The sequence below is a fragment of the Varroa destructor genome, unplaced genomic scaffold (assembly GCF_002443255.2).
Source record: "Varroa destructor unplaced genomic scaffold, Vdes_3.0 BEIS01000002.1, whole genome shotgun sequence".
In the NCBI taxonomy this organism is placed as follows: domain Eukaryota; kingdom Metazoa; phylum Arthropoda; class Arachnida; order Mesostigmata; family Varroidae; genus Varroa; species Varroa destructor.
In genome coordinates, this window is record NW_019211455.1 from 40,181,919 (window position 1) to 40,205,098 (window position 23,180).

General features: G+C 39.3%; 3 protein-coding genes across 6 annotated transcripts in view; 1 reads left to right on the top strand and 2 right to left on the bottom strand.

Moving 5' to 3' along the window:
* The window catches only part of LOC111245334 (cyclin-dependent kinase 2-like), a 16,236-nt gene extending 6,366 nt beyond the window's left edge, over positions 1 to 9,870 (bottom strand). The window contains exon 1 of one of the 2 annotated variants that reach the window (XM_022793565.2): positions 8,875 to 9,870. In XM_022793565.2, the coding sequence (XP_022649300.1) occupies positions 8,875 to 8,888 (14 nt within the window). In that variant the 5' untranslated portion in view covers positions 8,889 to 9,870. The remainder of the gene's footprint in view (positions 1 to 8,874) is intronic. The other variant, XM_086981787.1, reaches the window with a different exon arrangement.
* On the top strand, positions 2,004 to 10,456 carry LOC111245332 (long-chain fatty acid transport protein 4-like). Of its 3 annotated transcripts, none has more exons than XM_022793558.2 (3): positions 2,004 to 2,240; positions 5,364 to 6,909; positions 7,520 to 10,456. In XM_022793558.2, exons 1-3 carry the CDS (start codon positions 2,229 to 2,231, stop codon positions 7,882 to 7,884), a joined length of 1,923 nt encoding a protein of 640 aa, XP_022649293.1. In that variant the 5' UTR covers positions 2,004 to 2,228; the 3' UTR covers positions 7,885 to 10,456. The 3 variants fall into 3 exon arrangements, with proteins under 3 accessions (XP_022649293.1, XP_022649294.1, XP_086837909.1); XM_022793559.2 differs by having other exon boundaries at positions 5,367 to 6,909; XM_086981783.1 differs by having other exon boundaries at positions 5,472 to 6,909.
* On the bottom strand, positions 10,419 to 22,461 carry LOC111245331 (uncharacterized). Its single transcript, XM_022793557.2, has 11 exons — positions 21,718 to 22,461; positions 19,431 to 19,625; positions 18,862 to 19,202; positions 18,252 to 18,489; positions 16,493 to 16,757; positions 16,187 to 16,351; positions 15,647 to 15,816; positions 15,003 to 15,222; positions 14,625 to 14,755; positions 13,896 to 14,019; positions 10,419 to 12,537 (listed from the first exon to the last, which is right to left on the bottom strand). Exons 1-11 carry the CDS (start codon positions 22,011 to 22,013, stop codon positions 12,286 to 12,288), a joined length of 2,397 nt encoding a protein of 798 aa, XP_022649292.1. The 5' UTR covers positions 22,014 to 22,461; the 3' UTR covers positions 10,419 to 12,285.
* Positions 22,462 to 23,180: the final 719 nt, after the last annotated feature.

Here is a 23,180-nt window from a genome sequence, read left to right on the forward strand (position 1 = left end):
AGCGAACGGCGCGAAACAAGGGTCTAAACACCGCAAGAAATAAAACCAATGTTACCACAGCCAAAAAATACGAGAAGGCTGCTCTGCCTAATAGTAAGGGTAACAGTTGTTAATGTCAACGGAAACGCAATAGCTAATTATTGTTTTAGCTGATTACGATTAAATCTGACACGACTATGAGATATTATTCGACATTTGAAGACTAGGTGAGAAGCAGCTGACAGACCCGAAGGTAATTGGCACAGGCATCGTTCCCGGGCAGGTGGTCAATCCTGTACAACAAAAGGAACGATTCCTCTGAAATCATGTTCGGCACAGTAGACCATGCTTAGTTACAGAAATGGATTTTGTATGAAGTAAGCAGAGCGTACAAGGTCAACCCAGCGACAATAATCGATTTTGTATTTACAAGAACATATTTAAGATCTGTAAGATGAACTTTTACACAGCACAATGGGCGATGGATGCAAGTTGAAAATTTGGCAAATGTACAAAAAATATTCCGCTAAAGCTGCTCTGAGCCATCACTATGTGAAATTGATAATAAACAACAAGGGTCCTGCCGTTTGTCACCGTGAAAATTTAAAGTTAAGACATAGACTGAACCTTAAGAAAGAAAGAAAGAACTTTTTCTTGAAGGTATTGACTATATGATTAAATTAAACAAAAATAAGTTCCTATCTGTCACTGTACAATCGATATAAGCTATTCTCGTCCGTATGTATCACATATTTGCTGTTATAGATTCAGTTATTAATATTTTATTTCTATAGGAAGTTTCTATCAGATGCGTATTTAGTACCTCCATTATTATACGGCAAAGGTTTCAATTCTTTCAATCAGGCGATTTTTTCAGTATTTAGTAAATTTACGTATCATTGCCTGCGTACCATTAGTTCTATTTTATTTCATCTGTAGTTATGAAATTAACTCCTAAGAAGAGATTGCTTTCATTACAATCACATGGCCAGTTTCAATTAAGTCTTGCGATGTGTAACTCGGACGTTGTGCGTCTCTATCGTTTCCACCACGTGCTATTATTGAGCTACAGGCATCGTCTCCTTATGAGCATTAAAGGAATATTTCGTTCCCGTCAAAATTTCAGCCGTAGTCTATTGTCAACAGAACCCCTCCAGTGAACGCAGTGCAAGCAGCCCCTCGAGTCTTTACGCTGACAGTCGTTATTACCAGCGGGCAAACAGATACCGCTTTTCCGAACGGCCAAATGAACAGCGAATTCAAACAGAGAATCGTAAACAAGTGGAAAGCAAACTAAAAACAGGTAAGACAATATAAACGAAATGAAAATACCCTAGTTTATCTTTTCCAATTAAACCAGCGAAATAATGAGCTGGTTCCTCTTACTGACTAATACTAGCATTGTCGCTGAATAATACTGAGCGTCGAAAAGCCGCTACAAGGAGAACCAATCAGCGAAGAAGTCACGAGACAAACTGACTAGCTTTCATCATCTCTGCTGTAATAATAGTTTTGCGACCTCTCTACTACGCCATCCTTGTCTTCGGGATTTTCTGACTGGCGAGCTGCTCTCGCACCGCCATCCGAACAGTTGCAGTGGCCGCTCATACGTTTGGGGCTGCTGCTGTGTGTTCCTCTTCTTGTACTGCTAAGAGTTAATTTCCTCCAAGTGTGTTGGCGTGTGTATGTGTGAGTGTATGTGTGTGTGTTTGTGTGTCTGTGTGCGTTTGTGTGTGTGTATGTGTCTGTGTGTGTGTGTGTACCAAGTCAACCACGCGGCTACGCGATAAGACCAAGCGTCTACCGACAACAGTCATCAAGTACCAGCAAAGGATAGCAAGACAGGAACTAAACGCACAGACACACAAACACAAAGCATAGATAGAAAGGTACACACACTCACACGCACGCACACACACACACACACGCGAAGTTACAGACAGAGCTTTCCCGCTCTCCGCCACAAAATGGTAGGCAATCGTACTTCGGATCAGGTGGCCCCTGAAGCCGGTGTCGTCAGCAGAGACGTCAGTCGATACGGCCCAGCTCGAATCGGTCCGTGTTGTCGGTGGAGCCAGAGTGGATAGTGGACATTGGCGCCGCTGGTGGGGCTGTAGTAAAACGAAACTTGCCGGTGCCAAGCCAAAGAAGAGGCCAGAGGTCAAGGAGGAGCGCAAAAAATTGGGAAAGATAGAGAAACAAACGAGTGGAATCTGCACGCGAATCTTCTTCACGTTGAGGTCGTAGAAATGCTTCGGCAAGTAAGTGATCTTACTGTGATGGTGTTAGTGAAGGTAGTCGTTTTTAGGATGTTTTTCGTTTTTTCGAGAAAGTACTGCGTGTGCGTGTGCGTGTGAGTGTGCGTGCATGTACACATTAGTTAACGAGATAAAGTTTCACGGAAGTTTGCTTTTTTAGAGTTAATTTCCACGACAGAAAGAAGTGTTGTTGTTTGCTGAGTGTCGCTTGCGATGTGTTTTCGTTATCGGTGATGTGGTATTTTCCTACATAGATTTTTCCCCGATCGTATCCTATTTTTACAGGGTGTGCTACGAAACTCGCGAGAATATCGGTATGTATTTGTCTAAGCAAAATGTATACTTAGCAAAATAAAGATGTAGATTAAGACGATCACACTCAATCCACAAAGAAAGGAAATATAGCTAGATCAGTAAACCATCCACGTTAGTGACCATTTGTGGGATTGTTTCTACATACATATACGTACGTATCTGACGTGCATTTTGATTGCCCTTTAATGCAACGCATATCGTATGAGGAGATCAAAGTTGGTACTCACTTCTCAAGCTCCTCATCGGTACACTGATTTGCTGAGAATTCACTTAGTTACGATTTCGTAGGCGCCAAAATTGTACCATTCAGCCCCAACGAGTCACAATAAACTTCTAATAGAAGACAACTTGAACACAAACTATCATGCAGATTATGAAAAAACTTCTTTAAAATAAGCATCTTAATTGAAATTGAAAAAAAAATCAGATAATATTTTAAAGATCTTTTGCGGTTTTTAACGATTGAGTAACACCGTAGCCAAAAGGGGCGTTCTATTTTAAGAGCATGCAAACCACTTAAACCAAATTAGAATGACAAGAAAATTGCTTTTGCCATGTGTCACTTACTAATGAAAATCTCAAAATAGAGTTAAGAAACCTCTATTGGAAGTTGTTCGTAAGACTACCGCTTAAATTGTTGTTGCTACTGCAATCCGGATTAAAGTGTACGCACAGATCGTACTCTCTTCTTTTCTGACAGTGATAAAAGTATCTTCGGGAATTCTTCATTGCGTACCCGCACCGTTGGCTGAAAAAGATTGACGACCGGTGTCTATGTAGTTGGGTCAAACGCGCTGTGTGCTGACCCGATCGAATGTGCCCGTCCGTGTGAAGTATTGCATGATAGTAAAACGACTTGAGCCGGATGTTACCATTAGCACGTCTCGTAATGGGGTACCCACACACGTTTGGAATAGTATAGTAACTGGCAAGTGATATCACCTACCAGTAACAATAGAATTGAATATAGATCATTCCACAGCCGTGACAAAAGTTTGACATTATAAATTTAATGAATAGATATAACAGATGAGGTGCCGTGTATGTCGCTGTTAGCCGCCTACTCAATATGGAACACGAATAGTAGAAACAGTGGAATATAGTAATATGATGTTTGGCCTGAAGTTTGCCATGTGATGTTGATGTTTAAAGCCCGTAATTGCCTGTTTTAATAAAAACCCTAACAAAATGGAGATAAGCAAAAATTCTATTCGTCTACTACGAAATGGGCATTACGAGTCGAAAGAAGTAAATCGATAATAAGCCGACACTGAAATTTTTAGTTCTTTGGAAGTTCCTTTTAGGGAAAAATAAACTTGGCCCGAAGCAGCCTGTTTTGATGAAAAATTTTCGCTTACAGCCGTTACGCAATACTGGTGCTTATATTGACTGCGATTTGTTTGTAGCCAATTTTCGTGCTAGGATAATAGAGATGCTCATACCCCTGTACTTGTAGCCACCCCTAAGAATTATAACTCTCAAACTCTCAAAACCTGAAAAGTTGCATCATATTAATATTGCATAGAAGATATCTAGCCGGCTTAGCTAACATCGCTTTACGAACGTAAACAAACAAATAAATCTGTTAACGTTGCAATGATGATAAGGTTCAGCGACATAGATCGCTGACGAAAATACATACTTTTCTAAATAGTGCTAATGATCTTTCGTGAGAAGCCACTAAAGTGCAGGCAGCATGAAATTCGTAACGAAATAAATGGATAAGAAAACGTCTTAGACCCCGAGGCTGAAGACCCTGCTCGTCCCCCGACTCAGCCAACTTTGTTATGGCAAGAGTCGATCGAGAAGGCGATGGGTTTTTTTGTGCAATATTTTGTCTTCAGCTTCAGTTGTCAAATTTCCGTATACCAATGATATATCGGCTGTCAACTATCGATTGCTACCAACCAAATTATACTTTTTATTGCATAGTAATATTTATTAGGCAATTAAATGTTTTTCAAATGTTTTTAGTCAATTGAAACAGGTACGATGTCATAAGCGAAGATGCAAATAAGCAGGTTTCCCTTATCTGGGTACTCGGACGGTCAGGGTTAAATGAAACTGGAAATATTTTGTACGAATCTCTGTTACCTTTCTTCAGAAACTACAAGCCGTATTGAAAATATGGATCTTTGCGTAAAAGCTGTTCGACTCAAAGGGGTTAGCTAAGAAGACGCGTTACGGTGATAGAAAAAGGGAGAAAATTATTTGTCCAAAACGAAGGGCCTTCAAAGTGGGCATTCTTTTATTACATGCGGGGGATATTTATGGCCACGAATGGGTGTTCCATTTTTAAATGAATAAAGCATTACTTTAATTAGGAGTTTAGTGTTCTTCCTTCTATATGATTGTTACCAACAATGTAAATGTGGTTCTATTAGGACTGATGCAGGACGGATGGTTTTTGTACAAAGTGTACGCCTTAGTCGATAACAGGAACCTTCAGAGAACTGGGATATCTTTTTTCGGTTTCACAGGCTATTAGTAATATGCGATAGACCAGGTTTTAGCCTATTTTAGCGGCTTATATATAAACCAAGTAGATAAAAAGAGATATTTTCTGTATAAAGCCATTGAAAAGGTGGATCTTATATGTGCAGTTAAAAAGCGACAATAATTCGATAAAACTTTTCTTCATAGAAGGGCAAAAAAATAATGTAAACTTTACGCAGTGTCCAAAAACGTTTCTTGTTGTTCACATCGCCAGCCAATTAAGTCAAGGGGTCAACAAGCCAATTAAGTTTTGAAATGTTACGACAAAAACTATTAGTCGTTACTACATTTTTTTTACATATTCTTCCCTTTCAGCAGGTCCGGCCGCTGCTCCTATCTGTGTCATTTTCTACCAAAAACTCAATTTCCTTTTCAATCCCTCAACATGTACGTCACATCGGCCTATTCACCTTGCTACGAAAGACGATCGTTAGAGATATCACTGCGGGATATCGGGTGCTCAAGATTCGCTCTCAACAGAAGTATTACACCAAACGAAACTTAACCATACCTGATCTTTTTGAACGAGTTGCTGCAAGAAAGGGTTCTAAACCTATGTTCGTCAGCGATGACAGTTCATACACGTTTGCCGAAGCCCAGCAGTACGTCAATCGTGTGGCAACGTTTTTTCAGGCACAGGGTTTCAAGCGCGGGGATGAAGTCGCTCTCTACATGGAGAACAAGCCTGAATATGTTCTTCTGTGGCTTGGCTTGTCAAAGCTAGGTGTGGCAACAGCTCTTATTAATAGCAATCTTCAAGACGACCCACTGATGCATTGCGCAACAATGGTTAATTGCAAGGCAGTAATCTACTCACCGTTCACCGCGGCGAGCATTGAAAAGGTTTACCCCCAGCTGCAACAGAAAACGTTACGCCCTGTGCGATGCTTCACCCTCGGCGAGCCATCGGGAAAGGTTCCGTCTCAGAATCTTGAAGAGCTACTGAATCAGACTTCACCGATTGACATCAAGGTACCGAAAAGTGTTTCGGATCCACTTATGTATATCTATACGTCCGGCACTCAAGGGCTGCCGAAAGCAGCGATCATTTCCAATACGAAATTCATGTGTTACGGCGTTGTGATGCGACATATTGTCAGGCTACGCGATAACGACGTTTTCTACCTTTGTTTACCCTTATACCATCTCTCTGGTGGGGTGGTAGCTTGTTCACAGATGATTATGTATGGTTGCACTGGCGCAGTTGTATCAAAGTTCTCCGCAAAAAACTTCTGGCCGGATTGCATCAAGTTCAAGGCGACCGTTGTGCAATATATCGGAGAAATTTGCCGGTACCTGCTGAATGAGCCCGTCCGACCTGAGGAAACCCAACACTCAGTCAATGTAATGTACGGAAACGGGTTGAGGCCGCAAATATGGCGGGAGTTTCAAAAACGCTTTCAAATTCCTAACATCCGAGAGCTGTACGGATCGACCGAGGGAAATTGTAACCTAATAAATATTGACAACACGGTTGGGGCGGTGGGCTTCGTGCCGACAGTAGCCCGAATCCTGCCTGGCTTCATCAGCAAACACATCTATCCGATCAAGGTAGTGAAGCTGGACGATGAGGGGCGGCCGGTTCGAGACAAAAACGGCATTTGTGAGCAGATACGTGAAGGTGAAATCGGTGAAATCGTCGGCTATATTTCGGAGAGCAATGTGCACAAATTTGACGGGTATCTAGATAAGAAGGCGACGAGTAGCAAGTTATATAGCGGAATTTTTGCTAAAGGGGATCAAGGTTTCGCGTCATCAGATCTTCTTAGCATGGACGAACTTGGTTATGTATACTTCGTCGATCGTACCGGTGACACTTTCCGATGGAAAGGAGAAAACGTTTCAACCTGCGAGGTCGAAGGTAAATCTGTTTTATGATATAGCTTTAATAACATCTACGATTTTTGTAAATTCACTGCAAACTCAGTGCTAGCAATGAACGAAATAGACGAAAATAAGGAAGCCCGTTGTACCATATTTGATAGCACCCAATGGATAACTCAGGGTCTACTAAAGCTGTTTGGGTCGAATCGTCTAGCCGACCCTAAATATCGACGACACAAGACTTACAAATCTACACTATTAATTTCAATACCGTCACGTAGATTCCTCGAGATACACGTTTGTCTTGATGCAGGGGTCTCAGCATATCGGTGTAGCCTTGAATGGTGTTCTCTCGTTATCGAATAGGTTAAATATGGTAAAGTTAAATACGGTAAACATAACACATATGTAAAAAATAACCGTATTTAAAAGGCGTTACAAGTGAATCATTTTTCATTATAAAACAAGGGAAGTACATGCACATTTTGTCCAATGCCAGTCCCCGACGATTATTGTATAGAGCGTTGCAATGTGCTCTTAAATGTATGGCCATAGCTTACAGACACAATTGAGAGGTCTTGCATTTACTGTTCATTGTGTAATTGTGACGTATATTTCACGTTTTATCATAAATCCTCTGTTTTCAGCTCTCATTAGTCAAATGGTGGACAATCGCGATGCAGTAATGTTTGGCGTCCCTGTGCCGGGCACCGAGGGCAAAGCTGGGATGGCGGTAATTCAGGACGATGGCACATTATGTCTCCAGGAATTCCTGAAAAAGGCTCAAGGCGTAATACCAGCCTATGCATTGCCACTATTCGTTCGACTCGTCAAGGAGGTTGAACAGACGTCGACAAACAAGATGATGAAAAGTACCTATATCAGGGATGGATACGATCTGACGAAAGTCAAACAAGACCCAGTGTACTTCCTCGACATGAGCAAGAAACAATATGTACGAGTAAACGACGAGCTCTTACAAGAAATCACGACTGGAAAGAGACGATTATAAGGTGTAATTAATAGAAGAAAGCACTGTTTTCCTATATACTGCCGCCCAAAAGTGGCTCTTCTGAATTTTCAAGCTTGTACCAGCGCAACAAGCGATACCTTGTGTACTATGAGGAAATTTATTATTCGTATTTGATAAACCGGGTTAAACACGTAGCGTCCACACTGACTAAAGCTAACAACTGGTGACAGTATCATCCCTGTCACACGAAAAAGTTTTTCGTTGACTACTGATCAAGCGTTTTTTCCCACGTTGATGCTGCAGTCGTCTTTACACTTCATTATGGTACTGCTGATGTGCTTTTATGGGAATCTCTAGAGCTAAACTTTGTATCTGCGTTTTTTGGAAATAGGAATATAATTATAAGACCGAGTTCTGCGAGACAAATGCAGCCGCTTTATATCAGCACGAAAGCCGTTCGGAGCTGCAAGTACGACGAAACGGAGGTCTGGTTCAAATTTAGAGGATCAGAAAAGATGCCAATCCAGATACTTTTTAAATAGCTAAATTAAAGAGATATAAATAGATAAAATTTTGAAAGGCTGTTTGGTCGTTTCCCTAGTGTACATATGCACAATATGCGGTATTCTGGTAAAATTGAGTAATATAATCTTTCAGAACCATCTAAACAAATTGAGTAATATAATCTTTCAGAACCATCTAAACGTGTAGAAGAGGTTTTGGGGTGAGCAATACTCAAAGCTGCGTGTTATGTCACAATGTAATTCAAGTATTGTCTTATTGCTAGGAAATAACAATGTTAGTATGATATAATATAATAATTAGAAATGAAACAGACAGAAAATAAGGCCCATATTCAGTTTTTGCCATCACCGATTCACGCGCGTCAGTTAGCCGAAAAGGTGTAACATGTGCATTGCAGTATAATTGCCTTTTGTGTAAAAGTTATCTCAATTTGACCTTGTTATGGGATTACCTTTTAAATGGCGTACCTAGATATCATCGAACACGTTTAACAAGCTAACATACCTGCCAACTCCCATTGTTATGATCTGAAAGCAGGTCACACTCCTTTTATCTAAACGGCCACACTTTAAAATGCCATGCAAAATCGAAGACCCCAGACTAGGTCTACTAGAGTCTGTCCTCTGTCCAAAGTCGTCTTTAATCTGGCACTCAACGTTTAGCGCGATTTTCCATATAAACCAATGGCGTTCGGTGAGACGATTACAACAATCACGTCATTGAGATCGACATATGGTACGGCGCGAAACTGTGCCAACGAGACGACATCCTTGTCACTGGCGATGACATGGCGCAAGCGTGAAAGTGATTGTGTTGAAGGTTTGAATGCTCTTGCAGAACACGTGCGCATGTACTGAGTACCTCCCGCTGGGGGATCCACCAGCGCCAAAGCTGACGTCACACGCATTCAACTAAAGGTCCCGTCATTAATATAATTTTAAGATGTCGAATCGCTCTATCTGCTAAACTTATTTAGTAGACAATGTTTACTGAATACGTATTTGCAAAGGATAGATTTCTGTCTGTGATGCAAGTCCTCACCAAGCCTGAGACTAGATTCGGGGTTCGCAATGGTTTGCAAACAACTGGTGAAAATGGACCAGTCTCGAAATCGCATGAGGGTTGGATGCAACGATGCCATTCAAGGAAACTCGTTAGAAAACGAAACCAAACTGTCTATAAACGCAGAAAGCCAATGTACCCCATAGATTAGATGTCGTTTTGAAAATAAACATGGATGGTTGTTGGACTCTAGGTTAAAGTTAGGTTGTATGAATATCATACATACAGAGATCGATTAAATAGCAGGAGACCTTTTCGGTTTTAAAAATAACGAAAAACAAAGCTGGTCAAGCTGCTCTAGGTTCTAGTATCAAAATGTATTTGGTTGACTAAATTCATTGATGCAATGCAGAAATAAAATTTTAACCCAATTGTGAGTCGCGCTATTTTGCTAATATTATATATCGCGCTGATAGAATATATGCGCGCTACCTTACAAATTGCTGATATTTGACTGGACGAAACCAATATTTGAGATATCCAGTAAATATCAAGCCCTATAGAGGTACCAGGTTTGGAAGTTAATATCGTTCAAGTTGGACCGGTTTTCTCACTCCCTTGGCATTACACCTGAGCTCCATTCATGAACGTAGAGGCATGCTTGAGATACTAATGATATAAAATGGCTGCCTTTCTAATTTGTTAGTTAGTAATATACGTTGTTGGTGGGGCTTGAAAGAGCGCTAAATGTAAAGTATTCCAGAACGAATAGATCAGTCTTTAAAGAGAATTGGCTACCGTTATATGTATATATGTCGAAGTAATAGAAGATGCAACTGAAAAATAACCATGGCTTCTTTCCCCAACGTGAGGAGTTCTCACACTCCGGCATTTTTCTATTATTGACATGAAAGATGACGCGACTCAGATACAGCTTAACAAATACGAAGCGCTCCTAGCCACGACATTTATAAACTTAAAAAAAAAATTAGAAAATACTATTGTATGTAATGTCTATTATTAGAAAAGAAACACATCTGTCTATATTAACGTAAATAAATATGGAATTTATTATTATTATAAATCGTTTATTGTTGAACACAAATCTATACAAAAGCTGCCAGCATGAAAGGTAATCCAGTGGTCACAATTGGACACCAACCTACATGCACATACAGCAAACTAGGTCGTCGTCAGTATTAGAAACTGTCTTACACAGTATCTATCCTTCAAGGCTTATTATTTATGTGCTGCTATCACCTAGGGCGGGTCTTTTCTTGTGCCACCGAGGCAAAAACTTCGATGCGAAATGCATACAATACATTATCATTTATTTTTGACAGGGGCCTAGCAAGTGATTAGTCGTTTAATATAGGGCATATTATTGAGCGTTATATGAACACAGGACCCGTTGGAGGTCAATCGTCTAAAGCAACGTTTAAAGATTGACTGAAGACTTTAAAGTGTTTACTTTGTTATTTGAATGGTAGATGTGAAAATTAAACTATTCACAGAGCTAATCTGAAAAAGCATTGCCGACATGTGTAGGGTCACTCACGCGGTGGCCCATATTTTAGTACCTTTTTTTAGATTAACATCCGTATTTGGCAAAATCAGCAGTACTATAAAACAGTTGGCCATTAGCATTTTGTTTCCTAATGAAATATGCTCAATCTAGGACCGTTATTGGGAAAAAATTCAGCTTCATCCATTCACATGGTCAATGTAAGGTGCATCTCTGTAAATAATAGAATTACACCGCTTGTGGTATGCATCTGAAATGAAGTGGCTTTTTCTGATATTCAGTTTCTCTCAAGAGTGGCTTTAACTTCAGCAATTATGTCAATAACAATGCTACAGGCACTAATCATCTCTAGGCTTGGTTTTTGTTCCTCTAAAAATATGAGAGTACAAAGTTGCCTCCTTACATTACACGCAATACGCATTGCTTTATCATCATACGTCTCCAAATTTGGAACTGCCGTCACAAAAGGTTCGTTTTTGGGTCTTTTGCTATACACGTTGTATATGCTACATATTGTACAGTTTTGATTTCGGCACCTCTTTTTATGGAATTAACAAAGCAGTAATTCACTCGACAAAAATTGCCTGTAAAAGCTGAACCTTCTAGTCGATAAAATAGCAACTCAACTTTCTGTGCAAATTATATAGTTGTCCATGCTTACCTCTATACACCTCTCTCTCTCTCTCTCTCTCTACATATATATATATATATATATATATATATATATATATATATATAGTGAAACTTCTTCACAAGCAGCAAAATCTAGAAAACACTCTGAATATTCTTCAACTTGAACTTTGTTACCTACCGCTATAAAAATGCTTTTATGAACCGCACCTTCCCCACCCATCCGAATATGGCAATCAAACAGAGATGAAAATATCAATCTATTGCAATTTTTAAATAAAATAAAAATAACTATGGGTACATTGATTTAAGGAACATAGGTAGATTAGCCATTCATTCATCGTACTCATTTCTTGCTAATTAGCCAACTCGCTTAGTCACTAGGGCAATCCTGCCTAATACAATATATTTGGAATTGATATTATATAGTACAATAATCTTGGCTAGTTTCTTGAAGTGCCCGTATTTTGTAAAGATTGTTCTTTTATGATTTTGCAGTTTGCAGACGCTATAGTGACACTATCGACTCTCGGTTTGCCTGCTCAGATCATCTGCAGCTTTTCATCATCGCTAAGGTATTCCGATTATCAAAATGGCGGAAAACGCAGCCAACAATTCCACCTTCGGCTTCCCTGGCACCAAGTGTCAGATGTGTAACACCTCACTGTTTGGTCAGGAAGAGCTCAACATTTTCTGAGTAAAATACTTCATTTCTAACTCAGTATAGAATGTTGGTAGATAGGATGTTCTTAACGCATTCAAATCCTCAGGGCAAGAAAAACTCCTACGAGGATAACCACGTCACTAGCAGTCGCCTGAGTAGCACCAGCAAGACGACAGCGCATCCGTTCAAAACGACTTGGTTTATCGTTTACGAGCCTTTCGAATTCAGCTTCGACAATCTGTCCATCAAAATATGTTATTGGATCGTTGTAAGGATACTCGTAGCCTTGGTTACATTCACATTTATATCCGCCCTGATCGAAGCCTCGCCCAAGGATTGGTACACACTGAAAAGAATAGAGTTGTAATAATCTATCCGGCAATAAGCGCTCATCTCATATTTATACGTTACTTTATTGAATTGAAAATTAAGATTTTGGGACAGTTACCTAGTCCTTTCTCAACTCGGTGCGTATCGAAGCTGCAATCTCAAGGAAATGTGCGAGTAGACTTGGTCTTCTGCTTGCATAATTTTAAATCGAAAGTATTATTATGATGTTGAGAAGGCTACGAGATCAAATCGGATAAAATTATCAATTATCCATTTTATTCCTTTTTTTTTTTTTTTTAATCATGAGTTTACAATATCCTAAAGTAGTACGATAATTTGGCACTGTCTTACTGTCTACAACTCAAATAGAGCTTAAATAGGTTTTGTTCATCTAGGCAATTGGTGCGAAAAATGCATTTGCTAAGCAAAAAAAAACGGTAGCTATCTTAAACGTCGTAGATAAACCCAATGTTACTAGATCCGAGCGATACGGCATGTTCAACGGCTACACTGTCTGTTACCTTTGAGCACTGCAATTTCTACAAGTTATCCATGCGCATTTTGCCACCAAGCGCAGTGTCTATAATTAGTCCACGAATGGCGGATACATTCTATACATGATGGTGTCTCAGTCTATTCTTAACGGAGAGCATATTTCGTACAACGCTAGTTTTACCGACGCACTGAAATCGGCAATGTTATGCCAGCGCGGTAGTATGAATATGAGAGATATGAACAGTCCTCGTAGTTGTGTAATGGCAACGTGCTCGCCCAGCAGATTTACCAATACGTTAGGCAATCTAGGTTCAAAATGGTGTCACCCGTTTTATGCTAAATGGGAAAACCACTTAAAGTCATGCTTTACTAGTGCAGCATCGGACATAAGGTTCAAAACACTCATGTTTAGTACGCCTAACCATTCGGTTTTGAAGGACTAGTACCGAACAAAATTGACATACAATGAGTAATAAACAAGAAACTGGAACAGCTTGGTTGGCCAATATACAGTTGATCTGTACTATAGAGTGTATTGTCCAAACGTTTTTGGCGAAAAAAGCCAATAGAACAGGAAGTATGCGTCCTCTAGACTTTATCCTTAAATGAAGGGACATGTTAATGGAACGTGTTGGATGGTGAATATGTTTACCATTGTTGACCTGGAGTAGATAAACTTATTGATGGTATCACGTATCCATGATGAATTATGATGTGGTGGCGAAAACCAGTTGCAGCCTTTCAAATCATCTCTGGGAGATGACCATACAAACGTTGGTAGCAACCTAATAACTCTAATAAATCTTCAACGTGTTTTAAGTTAAATAGCTTTTACAATTAATGGAATAAGGATGTTCATGACTCAGCAGTGATGCATACCCTGGAGGACCGGCGATCACACTTGTGCGTGTTTTCAAAAGCGTTATTTTCTGAATATTTTCCGTAGTCAGGACACTGGTTGATTTCTAGCTGTTCCAGCTCAATATTCACAGCGACGACGCCTCTAGATAAGGAAACAAAATACGTAGGTTAGGTTAGGTTACAATACAAAAAAAGGCTTCTGAATTAAAAACGAAACAAGAAATTAAAAACGAAAAATGAAATAAGACAATTGGAACGATCTTTTTGCTCGTTCATTTGATTTGATTTGTTTCTCTTGTTTCTCCATTTTCCTATATGAAAGCGCACCCAGAGACGAAATGCTTAGTTAAACGAGCTTATAATACATTTTCAAAATGCAGCAATTTTTTAGCTAAGGAACACACCTACCCCAATTGTCTCATTTTGGAAAGCTGCACGCTATAATCAAACAATTTAGGGTTAATGCATTTTGATCGAGCTGCCAACATTGGCTTTACTAATTAGCTCGATCTTTGACCTCAAAGGATAAAACCTTAATTGGACGATTAAAAGTTATACCATCGATGCTAACAATGACGTTCAAGGACGGTTAGAAGCATGACAGCACACGACAGACGTTCCATATGCTTTCTTTAATTTATGTATGAGTTTGTGTTTCGCTGAAAATATGCTTTACTAAACGTCGAGCTGTTAATATATAAATGTAACCAATTATACAGGCGGACAGTGCGAAAAAATGCCACTAACTTAAACTGCAACCGCGCTCGCAGACTATCCCACCCGAAGAACGGGGCCGCGTATGTCACCATCCACGAGTTGTGATAGCCTCCACAATCAAAATACGGTGAGGTCCAGTACCCATCCTTCACATCAGCAGCCTAAAGAAAAGCAGACAGATATACCTTGAGTACGGACAATTTAAAGCATGTCTTGCATTAGGCTACTAGACAGGCTTTTGTTCGGCTGGCTGATTATAAATGATTTATGTTAGGTCGAATATTTTCTGATTAGCTCGGTATGCTCTAAAATTGCTCTCTGTTTAACGTAATGATAACGTAACGCATTCTTATACGGTCTTACTGAAGCTTCCAGAGTTTCAAAAGAATCCGATTACTTCGAGCATACCTTGTATTGCAGAGGAAAGTGGTCGTATTTTATAGCCGAATGTCCCGTTGAGTTGTATCGGATCCGTATCTTTGTTGTGTATGTAGTCAGATCATCCAGGTTTGCGCTCCACTGAGTGCGAGGGTGTTGGTACCACTCCTTGTTGAGGTAATCTCTCCCGCTGTTGGTATTTGCAAATCTGCCTGTGTCGTCTACGAAATACTTACGTTCGTTTCGTCCCCTGAGAAAAACAGTTTATACGTATGAATATAAATTTTTTAAAAGCCTCTCCATCGGTAGTGTGTGAATTTGGAAGGGAACACAAGACAAGTAAGTGTCATTGGAAGAAATCGCGATTCAAAAGTTGTGCCTTTATTTAGGACATATCTTAGTCTACTATTATTTTATGGTACTACTCGAACTCTCGTGCTGATGGAAAACAATTGAACCCTCAAAGAGCTGATGTTTTTGAATTACTGTTCTATCTATATAAGGGATGCTAATGGACTTAAGCGGTTTTTCCGTTATAAAATATATTGGAAAGAATGGATCTGTAACAGTTACATGAACACGCTTACGAAGAATGTTTCAAAAAAGCAAAACAACCACCTGAATGAATAGTGCAACAGAAATACACGAAGAATAAAGTGACTATTACTACTTACTTTCTCCACGCATATGGGCCAAAATAGTTCCTGTCGGTGAAGGCCTTATAGTCAAAATAGATGCCTGCGCCCACAACTTTCTGATCTCCAATTACGATGGACATCACCTCTCCTATCATCTGGTCTGCTGTTAGGGATTTGTCCGGGACACGGAATTCTGCAAACAGGTCCTAAAGAAAAGCAGCGAAAAGGCACGGCGTATATTAGGATATTCCATATAAAGGATAAAAAAATATCAGATGTGAACACGTACCTTATAGTGAGGGTCCAAAATGCACTTGATAATGCGATTTTTATAAAGCATCAAATATCTCTTGCATATTATATTGTGATTTATTTACTGTAATACAATCTGCCAAAGATGTTGGATGCAGATCGACAAACTTCTGCAATAATCAATGGGCGGAATATCCTTAATAAAAGATAAATATCTGTGTAAAGCCTCTGTTTCTAATTAATAAAGATTCGCACTGTCACGACTGGAATTATTATTTAGAAAATCCGTCTTAGTATTTTTGATGTTTCTGTAAAGTTATCTACCTTCGGATCAACGATCTGCAGGAATCCAGAGACGAAGTTGGCGAGGCGAACCGCCATTCTGGCTTCGTTCTCAAGTTGAACCTCCTTCCCGTAGACTACGTCACCTCCCAGGCGAAGTGCATCGGGATTTTTTTTTCGGATATCTGCACAATTTCCGGGCCGCACCTGTTGCAATCGACAATCGAGTTGCGGTTGAGTGGATAAATTATTTTTATTTAATGTGAATCTAGAATAATTTAGTAAAACTATACATCTGGTCTATGTGGGAATCTCATCACCTACTCAAAAAGGATAGAGCTTACAAACCTGTCGCATTCGTTTGAGAAGTGCAAGCGGGTCAATTCTGGTTCCGTTACTGACGCCGTCTATAGCCATATAGTTCGCGTAGCGTCCAATAAGCTCCCACCGTTTGTCTTCAGGTACCCGGTTAAGGGTCTGTGTCAGCACGGCGATGTAGCCAATTTTATCGCATTGGTAGCCGTTTTCATACTCATGCTTCGACGCCCTCTCAATCAGTTCGCCGTGGTAAGGGTTACGCACGACGCGAGGCCTTCGAAAACCTGGTTTACATCTGAAGTGTTAACATTAGCAATGTGACTTAATTCTATCTCACATCTCATAAAATACATATTTGATCTAAGACAGAATGCGACAAATCTAAATGTTTTCTACTATAATCTCTAGCGTGTGTGAGGCGCTCTATGATTATAGGAAGCAGATTATCGCATATATTGTATAGTATAATATACAATGTGTCGTATACAATTTATTATACTCAATTAATATACTCCAACCCCGAGATGACTGCCGCTGGTGCGGAGTACCCTGCGACCTAAATCACGTAGGATTTTTCCTCTCAAGGCCTTCTTTAAATGAACTTTCACATTTATACGATATTCATATGGATTATACATACTTGAATATCACACTTCTATGGTTATGACGATATTTTATATCCTAAACTTATGTTTTCTTTATACTATATACGATATATTTAACAACAGGTATGGCTAATGAACATAAAATATATTAGGGAATAGGGGAGGGGAAGAAGCAAAATTTTAGTGATCAAATATCAGAGAGGGAAGGATGACTAAAAAAAAAAGCGTATCAAAATCTGAGACGCAGGCCAAAGATATTCTTTAGGCGAAGAGTAAACAAAGGAAAGAATACGATAACTAGAACCAACGCATTTTTTAGGGGAAGGCAGCAAGTAACCTGAATATAGGAAACAAGAATTTATGGTGGCCAAATTACGTTCGCTTAACGGAGTGGTTAATATCTAACAATGCCTTCTCTATTACTATCCGGGCTCACGGTATACAATGCAAACGAATCGCTTCCATACGCCCATATCTAGATAACCGCATAATAATTGAAATTGTTACCCAATTTTCACAATTCGCCTTTATATTAAAAGATAATTTATATGTTATTTAAACGAAGGTACTTAGCTCAGTCTTCTCATCCCCCTATATACACACATCTCACTCAGCTCTTCAATAAACCCTTACACAAATACTTCACTCAGTTTTTCAATAAGTCTATACAGAATCACTTCCCTCAATTTTGTACAATAGCGTTTTCCTACACATACCGACTTAACGTAGGCAAACGTCAGCTCTTAATAGACTTTAGACGCAGCGGTAAGCGCCAACACCGCTTCTATATAATACACAGCAGTTCTCGTAGCACCGAGAGTAATTAAGCCCATCTGTCGCTTTTACACAATCCTAGCTCGCGAGTAATGTGAGTTTCCATGGCCTTATGCCTAGTCACAAATATTTAAAGATAATTATAATAACAATAGCAATAACGCGGCCGGAGCGCCCTTGCGGCCGACGCTACACGGAGTGCACCCCTCATTGGCTAGCACACTAAAAAGGCCGTTCCTCGCACATATTTAAATAAGTAAGGAATCCTCATGGGAACCCAAAATGATGCACACTGCGTGCAGAAAATGAAACTATATTATCAAGGGGACCGACTTTTGTCGCCAAACAGCTACTATTGATTAGGAAAAAAAAAGTATTCCTAACGTACATTCAAGGGCATGAAACCTTACCTGCATTGGTAACCTCCACGACGGAACCCGTACCCGTGGACGGGTTCGCAGTCCGTCGTATCGTTTTTACAGCGGGAAGTTCCGGCGAAATAGTTCGGTCGAGGATTTCCTGGCCCGAACGGACACTGGTTAATGTCGATACGCTCAAAGTCGAGTTCCATTACAGAAACGGCAACGTAGCGGGGTATTTCAATGTGACGCCATTGCGTATGTCGGGGATAAATATCAGGAATGGGAGCTAACGGAATGCGTGAGAATAGTACTTAGATAACGAGCCTTGTTTGCACAGTGTAGAAGTGTGTCTCACATGTTAAATATATAAGAGCAGTATATTTAAGATGTCGTGCAATCATTCCATTTAAATGTGATAAATATATCTTTAAAATTTTAGAAGATCTAAAGCGAGAAGGCAACCTGCATCATTTTCATATTACTCCGTATTTTGTATGTTCAACCTATAAGCTGGTTATTCTCCCCATGGCTGCACGAGATCTTTTTTTGACATTTAAAAGTTATATGCGCTTCATTGATGTCTGAGTCATTACTTTGAATCGAAAATCTGGCCGTGCTGTCATCTAACCTGTACATGGGTAGATTTCTTATTACTTACATGTTGCTCCATAAACCCATTTGTCGGATCTGGTGCAATCAAAATATGGCCGAACCCATTTTACCGGTCCGGGATTATCATTACCGGCAGGTGGACCATGCCAGACGAAGGTGTCGTTGTTCCCGAAATAGTCGGTAATTTGGACGGTATAGGTGGTTTTTGAATCTTGCCGTTTGGTGAGGTCGGGCAGCCAGGCCGAATACCACTCGTTGATACGGTATTGGTCGCTTGAATAGTTCAGTGACGGAGAATCTGGCGGTATGGCTCCAAGATCTATAGCTTCTATTGTATTCAACGTTGATGTTCCTTCTAGGTGATACGGATCATTAAAATCGTCGGATCTAAAACAAATTATGAATTAGATATCGGTCAGAGCAGAGAGAATAACAGAATATGTTAGGCAAAATGAATGTTTAATAAAAAACAACGACTAGCCATTAGTTACATGCAAAATGATACCAGACCATAAAAATTAACGTATTTATCCAGTAAGCGGCTAAAATTCTTGAGTAGTTATATAAACGAAAATGTTTGATTCACATGCCTGCCATATCGCCCTAGAAACAAACCTGAATGCTCTTGGCGCGAACAAGGGCATGGTCTTGTTGAAAAATCCTTTATACGACGGCGTAAACGACATGTTCGGTGCGTAGTAGATCGCCGAAGCGTTAATGAAACGATTGGCTGCTACGTCCGCGATGACCGACATAAAATAATACATGAAGCCAGGTTCGTCGTTGTCTTTCGCCCTCTGAAGGATAAAACTAATGCGGAGACAAAGCGAAAACGTAAAAAGCCGAAAAAAATGCAAACTAGCACATACATCCAAAAGATCTATAGTGTTTTGGCTTTTTTATGTATGCAGAAAGAATCAGACATACAATAGCGTTAAACCTACATTATTGTAATGGGATATTAGTTATTATTAATTTAGTTTTACAGTTTATAGTTTAACAACACTTCATGTTGTTGTAATGCACAATAGTTTTACTTCGAATGTACCGGGTCCAGAGGTATATCGTCTTACGCTTTTCATGTCTCGAAAACATTTCATAGAGGATTGTCTTTTCATAAGAGTGTCATTCCATAGAGAACTAATTTGATATAAAATTTAACTTTAAAAATATTGCTTTAAAAAAAAAAACGTGCCATCATACTTTCAGGTTAGTTCTGGTGGTAACTGCCAGCGACAACCGCTCAATAAAAAAGAATCAACATCGTAAAACCTTTAATTAACGTAATTAGATTATATGGTTTAATAATGCTTATAGGTCGATCTGTGCAGAAAAATCAAGTATTCTTTTTATAGTAGTAAAACGGTGAGATATTTATAAGAAGTCACTTCTGTGACAAATACAGTCGTCCGCATTTACATTTTATTTATAGAAAAACTATTTTCATGATGTCTTTATAGAAGACGTATTCCATGTTATTATCTACTTACTAAATCAACTTGACCGATTAAAATATAAATCGAAGGTAATTAGGGAGGGTACGACATGAAATTAGAAAACTGCGAAGGTTCATTAGTCGAAAGTTTTAGTACTGTGGTTAAATTTCCAGCTTTTCTGTGATCTTGACTAGTTAATATCATATCATAGAAATAAGCGTTTGTTATATTAAAAATAAGTTATTCATACGTGAGTATTAGAACAGTTGGCTTAAGTAAAATCCCCTAATTCGATTGTTTTAAAACACTGAGCTACTTTATCTGTAAATAGAATCGAAATACAAAATCAATTCCAAAATTCGCTAGCTTCACATCAAAATTGCTACACTTTTTCGTAGGTTAGCTTTTTTCAAACCATCGTCTAGGTATTGCATACACCATCGTTTGTATGTTCTAGTCCATATTGCTTGTCTAAAGCTATTTATAGAAGAAACTATTTGCTTCTTCATTAGTGGAGTGACTGAATTGGCAGGTTACATTCGAAGTTACTTTATCATTCCCCGAACAGAAGCTTCGCTTATAAATGCATATAAAACGGCTGTCTCTAGTGGGATCTGCTGCATTTCCACAACAGTAATTGCAGCAAATGCCCCTCGAGACCCATACGGATCGAAACTCCAAGCAATTATTAAGTAACTTTAAGATGTACTTCTAAACCGACATTTAAGAAAAATCTTTCTTGGTTGTATTGTAAGGCAATTTCAAATTGTGTAGTTGGATAATTCTAAACAAAGCATTGCTTCTGCTATCACTTCAACTAACAGGAATGATTTGAATCGATCTCTATATAATTCTCTGCATAACAATTGCATGTTATAATCAATTGGATTACGTGAAATACTGATCTGGTTAGTTATGCCTCATATTTACTGTAATTTATGAATAAAATGTAAAAACAATCATTATCAAAAGTATATTTTATATCTAGTATTTTATTTTTATAAAGTGATGAAGTTTTTTTCTACGTTCTGGCAAGATCAACGATTAAAAACAACTATACAGCAGACTTTAATATTTCACGCATAGTTCACACACAAAGCCTTACCTTTGATTCACTCCAGTGGCAATCTATTAATTACGACGATCTTCGACGTCAAGAGTTAACACTTGACAAAAAAATAACGGTGTCTCATAAAAATCTGCAAAGTCGTTGTAAACTATCATAAAACAGCATAACTTACAAACCCATGACGCTATTATCTGGCATGAATCCTTTGTAGTTTTGGTTAACATAAAAATTAATTTAAATAAACTTCATAAAATCTATGCTTCATTGTGTGTAAAATATTTCTGCAGGCGTTGTGCTTTTGCACGCTGTACCAGGTTTATACATCTATGTATGCTTTATATCAATCTATAATCTTATTGAATATGCTTATGCATCTAGCCCACTTATTAGCACTTACCTGAAAAAAAACGCTTTGCTTATGGCCATATTGTGTATATGCAAAAGATTTGTCCGGTTTGGAAATACAGGATCGATGTTCAACTGCTTGATATTTGGCACATGGGTGACTGTGTCATTAGGCAGGAAAAGCTCATTAATATCCTGAATGCGACAATTATGCTGTGATACCCTATCGAATTTGTCCCGGATCTCATCAAACGCGTCTCGATCCCGGCTGAACTGAGCAATATTAACTGGCACCCTGGTAATTAATAGAAGCGCCAGAGTGACTAGCGCGCGAATTAAAACGTTCATCCTAGACAATTCGAGAATTCTCCTGGTTTAAAGTTATAATTCCTATGCTCGCAATGGGTACAGCCACCCCACGAAACTGCACCTGCCCTGTCCTAACACCATATGATGAAGTAGTACAGAACAAACAGCCAAAACGACTTCGTTCAAAAGGGTTCTTTTGCTACATCGTTATTGCCACCTTGAATATCGCTGTTCCGCAACTAGCGAACATGCATCGGCTATGACTTCACCACACTTCAAAATCAAGGCACCTCATCACTATCGAACCCAGCTTCACAAATCCTGTCCTCCTCACCTCACTCCGAAACTCGACTGAAAACTTTCCAAATAGTCAAATAGTGGTCTTTTAGGCGACTAACTTCGGATCGATGCTCCCTGACGTTATGATTAAACAAGCGTCCGTCTGAGGAGCGGCTCGCTGCCGTAAACCGAAGCCGCCATAACCACGGCACCACAGCACGGGTGTTTCTGGGAGAGGATTCATTATTTCGCGTTGCCCAGGTGACGGCGACGCGCACACGAGCTGAACGAATCCCAACGAAGTGTTGAACAGCCGACAGCGCAACGTTAGGCACTTGACGACTCTACATATAAAGGCCAAGACGACGTCGTTGAATGTTTTTGTCAGTTTCCCATTTCGCCGCACTTCGAAATTTCAGCTCGATCGCTCATAACAGAAAATTGTTTATCTAGGAGAATGCTATTGACGGGTTGGTTAACATCTAATGTCCACGTAGTAAAGGATGCAGTGTGCCTAGCTGTAGTTGATCAGTTAGTTAACAAAACTTATATAAAAAATTGAGAAACTAGATGTTGTGGATGGTTAAAAGATAATTTGAAATGGATCTCAGAAAGACAGCACAATTTCTTCAAACTTCTGATAATAAATAAATAAAACCTGAGGCAAAGTTAAAAAACGTTTCAGGTATATTTCATCCTTTGATTCGTATAAAGTCGGGTTAGTAGGTTATAGTAGGTGTACCATTACAGACACATTTAACCACGGTGGTACAGGGAACCTCTGACGCCCAAGTTGGTTCAACGTTCTCCGAACGAGTTTCGAGGTTTTTGCCAAGCGTCTTTGTAACATGACAGAAAAGATCGCAGCATAATATTTATATATTATTATAAATATCTAGGAAAGCAAATTGTTTGCCACTGTTCCAC